Here is a 12,286-nt window from a genome sequence, read left to right on the forward strand (position 1 = left end):
TCTGTTGGCACAATAACAACTCCAATGGGAAATTACTTAAAAGGTTATGATTTCTATGAACAAGCAGATCAATGACTGAAACTAGTAAAGTGAATGTGCTGCCTGGAAAGCTGTGGTGAATATGAACCAACTCATTAAATAAGGTCACATAATTTATGAAAATGAATGCTCCACACAAACGTAAACAAACAGCACCTCCATTCCTGCACTGTACTACCTGATGTGTGGGAAAAGCAGAGTTGAAGATTATGAGTTCTTTCATGTTCCCAGCAAGTCAATATTGGTTTTGCCTGCACCTGCTGCCAGTGTGGTTCAAGTAAAACCAAACCCAGTCAACAAAGAATATTTAACAGATTAAATATATGCTAAATGTATTATATTATCTGTACACACTTAGAGGTGCACCAAAGCACACAAGTCCAGCTGTAACTTAAATAGTCAATCATTGAAGGTCAAATTGAAGGATTAACAGACATGACCATTTGGGGATATGAGACTCAACTATTAATTAACACTGGTTTGAAATTACTTCCTTTCTTAGGACATTAAATACTTCACAGTTAGAAGAACAATGTTTGTTTTCCAGTCAAACCAGTCTCTGCACTGTAAAGTGTGTGTTTCTGTGTTAAACAGCACAAGCCAAGTATCCTGCAGGGGCAGTGAGAGCTGGCCATTGATTCAGGCAGCACCCACTCTGTACCCAGAATGCTTTTGTAAGGGGGCTGGACTGACACACAGTAGTCTGAGCTGTGAGACCATTTGAAGGTCAGCCGTGAGGGCAGTGAGTTATTATGTCCACTTTTACCTGTGGAGTTTATACTGGGAAGGAGGCTTGGTCCTGGCATCAGACCAGTGAGCAAAGGCCCAGACTGAAGCCTAAACTATTAAACATGTGTGAGCTACGACAGTAAACACATGTCATGAGGCTATTATACACGACCAAGGCCACTTTTATTGCAAAAAGGGATAAACATATTCGACGACTCACACTTTCCTGCCATCATTTCAAAATGATGTAATTTCCATTTGAAAAGTTGAACAGCAGACTATTCCCAGTTATTCCACTTATTCCGATAGATCTTTCCCAGCAAGTGAATGATTGGTGAGCAGAGTGAATCATCACAGGCAGAGGATCTGTTACACTTTATCTTGCTGCCTGGAAGTGAGAGCATATTTACTACAATGGCCACACATATCTCCTGAAGGCTGTGACCTTCGAATAAAGACGCAAATATGTTCTTACTCATCACCCACAGCTAAATTCATCCTGCGCCGAGGACGCTCACTGATTTGTCTAGTTCGTTTTTTCATCCGTTAACTCCTGCACTCCTCCAATGTGCAAGCAATAAGCTTCCCCTACCACATGCACACACAGACACTGTTTAGGTTAATTAAGGTTGTGTGGGTGCCCAGAGGGTTGAGTCTGTCCAAACATGTGTCAGCACATTAATGACAACCACAACACACCGTGCTCTGTCAACACAAACCCAGCGGAGTGTGTAGGTTAGGCGCCTCTGAATCAAGCAACCTCGTTATAAATGATACCATCTTGACTCTGGGAATTGCTGTGTGGTTCATCACTCATTTGGTTACACAAACTGAATGTACCTCCGCTATGGCACGACAGTCACTGCTCTGTACTGAGTGCTGTACAGTGTGTGCTGTACATTAGAGCTCAGATGTGGGGGGCAGGGGGGTTTGTGGTTGTATATTTTCATTGAAGAAAGCATTTGACATGAAGGTGCGCATAGTTATGGAACATTTTGGAGAGCCACAGAGAGAGAGAATGGAGAACTGAGACCCTGAAGCCAAATAGGCAATGCAATGTTCAAGTCAATTGTAACAATAAGGTGACAGACAGGGCGACAGCAGAAAGCCACGGCCACCGACGGTTGTGTACACGTGACACTGTAGTGTGAACGCAGATGGAGTCCTGGATGACATCATTGTCGTTGGTTTGATGATCTCATACTAACAATTTTTTCAGGATGATGTCAAACAGCAGTGTAGGCAGCTACAGATTGCATCACAGGCTGTAGTGGAAAGGGGGAAAAAGGAGAAGAGGGAGAGAGGAGAGAAACAAAAAGAGAAGATATCCCACCCAAAGAAGAGAAGATATCCCACCCAAAGACCCGGCGCACCCAACAGTCACACAATCCCACATTCACACAACCCCGTCCTGGCCCGTCTGCGATAAAGAAACTGTTTGGTGTTGAGGTTTTCAGTCATTGGTCTGGAATAGCCTGTAGATCGGGGAAATAGGAAAGAAATGGTCGCCATTTCTGATAGAACTTATCAGAGTGTCCCCTCAAAGTGCTTGATTTTCTCGAGTTTAAGAAAAAACATCACGTTCTCTCAGCCATTGTGAAATGGAGGGAGCAAGGGATTTCCGATGCAAAAGCAGACGTGTTAAAGTGATCGGCTGCACGAGATATGGTTGATTGGTCAAACATGGAGGATCGATTACACAGAGGATGCAGAAAATATGAGCACATGTAAAACTCCAAACTATCACTTTGTGGCATAAACTCCTTCATACAGAATGTTTTGTGATGAGGGGGGGGTTAGTTTAACCAAGATAAGTTCTTAAAAGTAGAATCCACATCAGATAATGGTTTCAGAAACACGAACGGGTTACATTACTTTCAGTTTCAGTTCAGTATAAAACTGACAGCAGGAAGGGTGTAAGACAGACACTATCACTGAGAGGACAGACTGGCTTGGTGGGAAAGCCTGCACGAAGACATGAAAAGGCCACTTCCTGAATGGAGCAGGGTGCTGCACTGAAACTTCCACTTCCTGCAGTTAAAACAATGTAGCAGGGATTTGTCTCCAGGAGCAGGACAGACGGTGCTGGTCTGTTTACAAGCCTAAAAGCAGACCTTTCCTGTCATTGTCCAATTCTTCAACCCAGCGGGCTCAACAAAACAACTGAACTGTGGGACTGAAATGTGTACCTGTCAGACACATTATTAGCAAACTAAACTCCTTAGACCACAACTATCTTTGTCTACGCTGAGCCTCTGGTGGAAGCTTGTGTAATGTAGCTCAGGGTCATGAATGTGTAGCTGTCCAATCAGAGCAATGGCAATAATGTTAAGTGAATATAAAGAAAAGCAATACAGACGGCCAAGGGTTGGATCTGCATCAAAGAAAAGTTAAAAATACATATATGTAAAAACACACACCCTGCTCCCAAAACTGTTTACTTGTTCAATGCCAAGGGTACAAAGTCTGCTGCCAGAGACTATTGTGTGTGTGTGTGTGTGTACATGTGTGTGTCACAAGCACTAGTCACAAGGCCTTGTGTGTGCAGAAAAGAAAATCAGCTCTTGAAATTGATTTGAATGCACCATAAAACAAAACAAAACAAAACGTCATGAGACTGAGGAACAACTTGGCCCGTAACACTTAAGCCTATTTATTCTTCAATGACAAGCACAGTGCTTCAGATCTACTCTACAGCTTCTTACACATTCTTACACAACTTATTACACATTCCTAGCTAGAAGTTACTGTATCCTTCAGATTGATTTAATAAGGCAAAGATAACAACTATCAGGCAGATTGATGCGAGTAGTGTGTGACCTGCGGCGGGGACATATTTGGCTACAAAACAACTGGATTGTGTTGCATCAACTGGCATTGTTATCTTGCCCTTTATAAAACATGTTCCAGGCCAGGTTGATGTTTTGGAAAGGGATGACATGGAGTCGTCCACGCTAACCTGTGTGTGTGTGTGTGTGTGTGTGTGTGTGTGTGTGTGTGTGTGTGTGTGTGTGTGTGTGTGTGTGTGTGTGTGTGTGTGTGTGTGTGATGTGGAAATAGAACTTCAACAGTATTTCATCAAAGCTGTTATTTCTCGGCTGTATGGAATGAGTCATCAGAAGTGGCCTCGCTCCAGTGGTCAGTGACTCCTCTCACCAGACAGCAGAAGCTAATCCCATGCTCCATGTGCTTTACAGCTTCATTAGACGCTGGTTCTAATCCTAATTCCAAGCGACAGCTTTCCTAAAATAGTGGGTTCCATCCCCTAACTGACAGGGTGCAACATCGGAGGCAGTGAGACAGACTCAGAGGAAGCTGTTGGATTCATCTTATCCGAGGTGAAGCGTAGAGGGTTACTAGTTGTTTGCTGTGTATGCCTTTGCCATAAGAATACATTTAACAATAACTTTGCGGCTGTTCAGAGATGTTTCCCACATACGCAATTGTTTCCAAAAAAAATACATTTGGTGAGTAAAATTTGATGAAAGCTGAAGCTGAAAACACAAGTACCAATTTATAAACCACTTTCATTATTTGCAAAACTCTTTGATATTCTAATAAACAGCTCCAGTGGACTGTTTCTACTGCGGGGTACTAGGGGTTCACATTTCATTCAAACTTCAAGCCTGATATTGAAACCTCTGTGGTGCTACAGTTACGCTCAACCAATCTCAGGACTTGTGAGACTGGGTGGGGTTCTGCAGAAATCAGTGCGTAGAGAGATAGCAGAGGCAAGATTAGACTTCCTGTTCAGATGGATGAAACAGTAAAGAGCACAGGAAGTGGTTCATCTCTACCCATGCTGAGGCACATCACAAGAGCCACTTTTGACCCATGAGGATCAGTGCAGTGAGAGTTGGTCTTTCCATCAGATCAGCAGTTTGGCGTGTTGATCACACACCTTCGCACGAGTGCTCACAGCTCTGCGTCATCACGTGCCAGCTGATTCTTGGTGAGCCGCAGTAACACATTAACGTTACACCAAACACTCTTCCATCACACACTGATTTGGCCTTCTACAGTGTATAAAATGGAATATGGCTGCACTTTCTCTCCACCACATCCAAGTCAGATACTTCAATTTCTACATAAGTAAGTTTTGAAAATAAATAAACCAAACAGAACTGTAGTGCAAATCCAGCTTTGAAGCAAAACCTGATGTTTAAGCCATGAACGAGCCCAAGAAAGTCCCCGTCTTACTGCTTGGCCTCCTCCAGGTGACACAGGTACTCATAGGCGATGTTCTGTCGTCTCCTCTCGTCCATCTCCTCTGCCGAGATCCTCTCATCATCCTGAATGGCTGCAAAGAACAAGCAAAGACGCATAAGTGTGAGAGATGCATGACAGTACAGTGAAGGAGCATTTTTCCAACAGATGACTATGTGTGTGTGTGTGTGTGTGTGTGTATATGTGTGTGTGTGTGTGTGTGTGTGTGTGTGTGTGTGTGTGTGTGTGTGTGTGTGTGTGTGTGTGTGTGTGTGTGTCAGTGTGGTGTGTGTGTGTGTGTGTGGTGCATTCTAGCATCAATCTCCCTTTAACTGGAAAAACATCCTATAACTTATGGCATGAAATGAAAATGATTGTTGAATGTTTTATTGATCAGCGTTGGAGCATCAAGTCAGAATTCTGAGATTAAAAGCCAAAGTTTACAGCAGAAGTCTGTAAAATGTGGAGTGGGTGGAATATCTCAGAATATAAGATGAACTCCCTGGCTCTGCCTCCACATCTCGTATCATCTGCGATCATGACATGATGGTGAAGTGAGGTCCTGATCCTCCTCGTGACAAATGGTGGTGTCTTTTGGGCTAAAATGTTTTTCCAAAATCAGCAGGACGCTCTACAGACAATTCTTTTCACAGAGCACTCCCAATTTACAGATTCCTGTCAGGATAATGGCTGTGTCATGTGTTAACATTAACATCAATACATTATTTTCCTATGATGAACATGTTTGATATCTTGGTATTGATGATGTCATGATGTGATGACGCATTAATGCAAGTGCAACAAAAAGGAGCAACAGAAGCAGGGCAGAAAGCAGTGGGTCAGCTACTAGTGGCAAAACCGCATATGTGGTTGATCACCTGAAGCAGAAGCATCATGTGAACGCCCAGAAAGTCACAAGTCACATGAAGGGAGCCGAGCAGCTGATTTATGGCTCAAACAAGGAGGTTAGCGGCCCGACTCTAGTTTCACTATTGTATTTATTTAGCAGAGTTTTGCAGGAGGGCCACAAATAAGGGCTCATTATCGTTAAAGGTCCTGTAAAAAACCTGTGTAAATGGAAAACTATACATCAACAAAGAGCCTCTACGAAACAGAAACACACACCTCTGTATTATAGCAATGACATAATCATCCCAAAGTGGCCTTAACAGGATGCCTTAGTGACAACTGACTTCCGCCCTGAGTTGACCTTTACCTGCCGTGTAAAGAGATCTCCTCTCCCTGGTGCTTCTTAACCTGCTCTAATCCCTTTATTTCTGGCTGACTGATGGACTGGTCAGGCCAAGGGGCTCGCCGTCAAGAGTACAGTTTCCCCTCAATAGAGCGAAAGCGGTCTGGTTTGAGTAGTAGCTAAATGCTCACAGTCAGAAACATTTTAATATGGTGCAGGACAAGCAAGGAAAAACAATGCACACAACACACACCAAGCTATCTTTTGTCCAGGGTTTAGGATTGTGGTGTTTCGTTCTGTTTCCTTTTCAACTGACTTTGTTTGCTTTGTCTGTTGTGCATAATGATAAACCAATAAACACTTATCACCATCACTGGCAAAATAATGCAGTTAAACCTGTTGATGAATTATATTGAGTAAAACAAATGCCCTGGAGGGTGATAGAGTATTAGTCAGTGTTAAGAGGATTAAGAGAACATATTCCCATGACAATACAAGTATCATGCATGAGTAACTCTAAGGTACTAGTTAATATTATTCCACCTCTATCAAAGCCTTCTTCTGTTACTGCTGTGCTAACCGGAATTCTTTAATCCCTTCACTCCTCCCTCTCTCTCAATAAAGGCTTGACATGTGATGAGAGACAAAATCCAAACACACATAGTCTCATATACTGTAATGTGTAACCGCTTGTCTCTGTGCCCTCTGCCCTCCAAAGCACAGTTTTTTCCGTGGATCCAGCTGAAGACCCGTGTTCCAGCTGTGTGTAAACACTCGGCTCGGGCAGAGGAACCAACGCACACACACTGAGTCACTCAACACACTTCCTGGAAGAACGTGTCGGCACTTTTGCATTATATTTAACCTACAGGATGGTTTTGTTGCCTTCATGTGTCACAGGATCACTGGCCCTGAGTTATGAGCTCAATGATTATGACTCATGTTCTGTTCTCCACATAACCCTGTGAGGCCCAGCAGGAACTAGAAATCAAGACAAACATTGAGGTTACTCGGTTTCACAGGGAAAATCCATAAACTATCCTTCTGACGTTTGTTCAAATTAATTCCAGAGATTGACAAAAGCTCCAGCAGCAATTGCAAGTTTAAAATAAACACAACGATGCACACAGAAAAATAAAAAAGCAACAACGGTCATCCCAAAGATCAGGAGACCTTCCAGTCTTTGTAGTTTTCAAAGGACACATATGCACACACACACACACACACACACACACACACCTCTTTCACAACCACAGCAACAACACAAACTAGGCCAGCCAGTGTTCTGCAATGAAATTCAATCATTCCATGTGCCATGTCAGAAGTTAAAGACAGAGCAGTGATGACACAATTGATAGGATATCACTAAGAAGTGCACTTTACCCACATTCTAGCTGCGTGAGCTTTATTGAGGATTTATCATTGATTTCAGCCACATTCTTGAAATAGTCATGCAGTCAGGTGCAGATTTCTCCACTGCAGCAAATGAAAAGGTTAATCGTTAACCAATGAGAAAAGCGCTGATGTGTAGACAGGCTGATATGTGGCAACCACATTAAATAAATACACTTACTGAGCTTTGCACAACCAAGTGTGTTCAAGGTTCAAACTGTTCTGGGTCTTAGATTCTTCAATGGACTGAGTTTTTCACCAAAACCTCCTGAATTCATAAAAATCTCTGTAAGTTTCATTTATTTGATATTCACAACCACAGACCCCTCCTACAGCAAAGGCATCATCCTGTCCAGGGCATTCAGGTGCCGCTCAACCACCTGTTGCTCATTAAAACATCCCTTTATCCTCTATAACTGACAAACAACGATGTAAAACACTAGAAAAAGGGCGCAACTTACTTCCATAACGTGGTTTCAGTAAACTTGTCGTTTCTTCATGGTACATCCTGCCTCGTTTCCTCCACTTGTGAACTCGTGTGAACTGGAAATGACTTCAGACAGCCAAAGTTAACGTGACAACAGGAGCCACGGGCGCCTCGAGAAATATTGATAAAAAAAAATTAAAATAACTGCAAAGAGTCGGAGTCTGGGATTGTTTGAAGCTGTCACTCGCTAATCCACATGGCGTCCTCCTCTCCGACTTCTGTCCTGAACAAATAGCTCCAGTTTGTTTTATCGTCAGACGAGATGATTCACTGACAGTAGAGACAGCTCGCTGCGCCCCCTGACGGCCAAAATGGCGCTCATGCTGCTTTCACGACCGCTGGGAAATATAGTACACACGGCTTTCTCCTACTTCTACACGCCTAAAATTAAGAAGAATTGAATCCGTTAATTTCTGGCAGTGACCTAACCTACTTCTGAATCCGTTTGAGCGTGTAAACTCTTACTATACGAGACAAGACATTTATTGACTCAAAAGCCTGTTGTTTTCACACAGTGCAGACTCCGATACAAAAGTGATTTAATGTCTGTTACATAAATGATTAAATGTTTCAAAGAGTTTGTGGCTATGCTTTGTCCTCTTATGTCTTTAATTCAATAGTGTGATGACATCACATTGTTAGTGTGATGACATCAGTATCGTATATACAAGTAGCTTTAGAGTCCAATGTTTTATAAGCGATATTGGAAGCAACACACTTTTTTTTTGCGCACATAGATTGTATTAAGTGATTTTTCGTTTTCAATTGAAACAATAACAAGGAAAAGTTAACTAGTTAATTGTGCGCGTGACATACGCTGTTTGCCAGGCTTACGCAATAAATGACACATCTATGGTGGCGGAAGCGACATGTGCCACTAAATTTTGTAGAACAACCGAGTTTAGGTGCAGTTCAGTGATCAAATACTTCACTGCCTCACCCAAATGCTGTACCCCCACCTACGAGGTGCAAGAGCCAGAGATGACCTTTGTGATTGGCATTTCATGATGTATGAATGTGACATCGTTATTGCAATAAATTTAAGCAACTTGATATTGAGGAGTCTGATATTGTTGTAAGCGACGTTACAAACCCCTGAAGAGAAAGCAAGATCTGCCACTATAGCATCACAATGTCGTTTTTTTGTGGTTTTATTTTGTTTTTAACTTTTATGAATGTGTGTAAAAATAAGAGTCCCAAAAAATAAAATTTAATCAACAAATAAAATAAAATAAATTCAGAACTTAACCACTAGATGGCAGGATTGGAGCACTGTTATTAACGCACAATGACACGTATGTCTGCATGCATTAATGATGTGTGTATGTTCAGCTTTTTAAGTGAGCTAGTGAAAGTTGTAAAACAGTTTTCAATTATAAAATCATTCAAAATTAGATCTCTATTACCTATGGGTATGGGTTAAAGAAAAATATGCAGTACAGTTGGGTAGAGAACATAACTTTAATTGTATATATGTTCAAAAGCAGCACAATCTGCACCCTTGCCTCTCCAGTTTTTTAACATGATTTCACAGGGCATCATTTGGCAAATATCTCTTCACATATTTTCACACATATGGACCTCAGAACATATGCAGTCATTCAGTGACTGGCAGGCCCTTCACAACAGTATAACTTGAATCTTCACATACATTTGTTTAACTCCATAAAACAGATGAACAAAACGTACAAGTGTGATACATTCACATTTTTTCCTCAACCAAAATCGGAATTTGTCATCTATTTCTACCAGAAGAATTTGGCAAACACAAAAGAAAAGAGGTTTTCCTACATGCATGCAAGTTTTCTCTCTCTCTCTCTCTCACACACACACACACATTAGCAGGTGACATGGAGCTTAAAGCCAAGGACACACAGATGTACAACACAGATACAGCAGATGGACTTATCGCTCAGACAAAGAAGGAGACACATCGGGGAGTCAATCAAAGACCTTAAACACGTTTTACCCAGAAGTCCATCAATATCAGCTTTGATATGTACAATATATACACACATGAATGCAAACACAGGGCCACAGATGTCTGTAGACACAGACAAACACATACACACGCACGCACTTGGACACACCCATCTCACACACCAGTTATTAAGACGTTAACACACCCTGAAACCATACACAGCAATTTATTATGTGATTCTTGCATCCAGTCAGTAGTGTTGGATTGACACTGGGTAAATAAATATATTTTCTATTAACATCAGTGCTGCTACTCTTCTTTAGAATCTGTACGCCTCAATTTTATTTCCAAAATATTTAAATCATACTGTCAAAAATACTTAATAGCAGCTCATTTCATAATATACTTGCAAATGATTTAAAAAATCCAAATGCACAGACACATATAGGATCAATTGGAAGCCACATGTTTTTCATTGAGTCAGCTGCAGCATAAACTGCCTCTATGCTGCTGTCACAGAGATCACAAATATAGAGAAAAGCGGGAGGACACAGGCTGTTAGCCACAGAAAATATAACAACAGCCGCAAAATAAATTAGACTGAAAGCAACTAATGGCTTGTCATAATCCCGAGCAGTGTCACTACAGTGCTGATATAAATACCAGAGGTATTTTAACATTTGGAGTTAGAAACATCCTTTTGAGCAGGAGGCATGGAGGTTCTGAAGTTGTAAAATGGAAACACAATATGGTGATATGTTTACCAGATGTGAGATTATGGCATTTCTTAGGCAAAAAGCTTAGTTAAGTTATTAATGATAAATAACAGAGCTCAGAGCTTGAAAAAGATTGTACATTTTGTTCAATGTCCCCCAGATGTTTTAAGATAGAGTTGAGCGCCATTTGATCTAATTTCCATTGATTCTTACCTTAACCTCACGGTGAGGAAAAAGTCTATATTGAGAGCGACACTGACTTTAATGCAATGATAGCTTGTCTGCATCTGATTATAGTGCTTTAGATCAGGCCGACCTCAGATATTCATTAGAATATTGTTTTCTCTTATGAAACAAATCTTTAACAAAACATGATATTTAGCTCAAACAGCAAATGACAATCATTCCCAACTAATAATATCATATAATATAATTTCACATATACTAAAAAACACGAGGATCGTTTTCCCTTAATGCTTTATATTCCACTTAATCATGAGGAGAAACTGCTCCCGTTAAGGAGAGGCACATTTTAAAAAGGCCATTCAGTATTTTGTCATTATTAAAGTCACTGCTACAGGCAAGATCCGACACTGAACCAAACGAAAGCGCATGAAAAACAACATATGGGAGAGGATCTGGAATAACAACAATTGGATAAAACAAAAAAGTCCCATTTCTACAACAAAACTGCAGAAAAGCAAAGCAACAACCTCAAAACATGTTACAATTAATGATACAATAAAACACAGCTTTTTAATATGGCCTTTTTGATTCTTGGTTGGGTAGTTAATGCAAAGGGCTTGGTTTCCCACAAAAAAGATCGACTATAAAAATGTCACGCTTAATAAAGTACACGGATGAGTTGATGCTGTTTGTGTATGTTGACTGCCTGCACTCAGTCCGTCTGTCTGTTTGTCTGTCGGGTGTGTGTGGGTCCGGTGAGCCAGCCAGCTGTCACACAGCTGTGTCATGTGTCCCCTCTTTCTGATCATGAATTCCCTCCGTTGTCACACAGCAGGTTGGCTGTGCTCATTACAGCTTGTTTTTGACTTTTCTCCCCATCTGGCCTGTCTTAATAAGTCTGTATCCAGTGCAACAGCTTTGAGCTCTACACACACAGTGTCTCAATACAAGCACATGGTCGGAAGTGTACCGTGAAACTCATTCTGAACAAAACTTAGTATCAAAACCTCTGTAACCTGTAACATCTGCCACATAGACGTAGAGATGTGATGTGAATTCCTCAGATATTCTATTCACAAAATGGCTGCACAGAGGCTAAATACATTTGGTGTTGATAAGAGATGAATTTTACAGATCTTTCTTTGAATTGGTCATCATCAGCTTCTGAAAGAAACTCAATAACGCAATATTGTTACAGTGGCCATTGAAACCTTGGGCGCAGGAGCCCTGCCTCCCCATGAAAGAGACATTTACTTGTCAGGCCCTGAGGAAGGTATGAGTATCTTGTATTTGCCGCTCATCTCTATTGCACTTCTGCACATTTAGCACTTTTTGTTCTGGTTTTCATTAATCGTGCAATTTGAATGACATATACATGAATAATTCAAGTTTGTGCATTGTATGGAATCCTACTGAAT

At 41.2% G+C, this 12,286-nt stretch overlaps 1 protein-coding gene across 1 annotated transcript in view; it reads right to left on the reverse strand.

Annotated features, from left to right (window-relative positions):
• iqgap2 (IQ motif containing GTPase activating protein 2) overlaps nucleotides 1–8,309 on the reverse strand; it is a 28,654-nt gene extending 20,345 nt beyond the window's left edge. The window contains exons 1-2 of the mRNA XM_076159881.1: nucleotides 8,020–8,309; nucleotides 4,969–5,068 (exon numbers count right to left, since the gene is read on the reverse strand). Of these exons, the coding sequence (XP_076015996.1) occupies nucleotides 4,969–5,068; nucleotides 8,020–8,065 (146 nt within the window). The 5' untranslated portion in view covers nucleotides 8,066–8,309. The remainder of the gene's footprint in view (nucleotides 1–4,968; nucleotides 5,069–8,019) is intronic.
• Between the last annotated feature and the right edge of the window lie 3,977 nt (nucleotides 8,310–12,286).

Source organism: Genypterus blacodes, unplaced genomic scaffold (assembly GCF_046128005.1).
Source record: "Genypterus blacodes isolate CSIRO-AG114 ecotype Tasmania unplaced genomic scaffold, CSIRO-AGI_Gbla_v1 ptg000099l_1, whole genome shotgun sequence".
Lineage (NCBI taxonomy): Eukaryota > Metazoa > Chordata > Actinopteri > Ophidiiformes > Ophidiidae > Genypterus > Genypterus blacodes.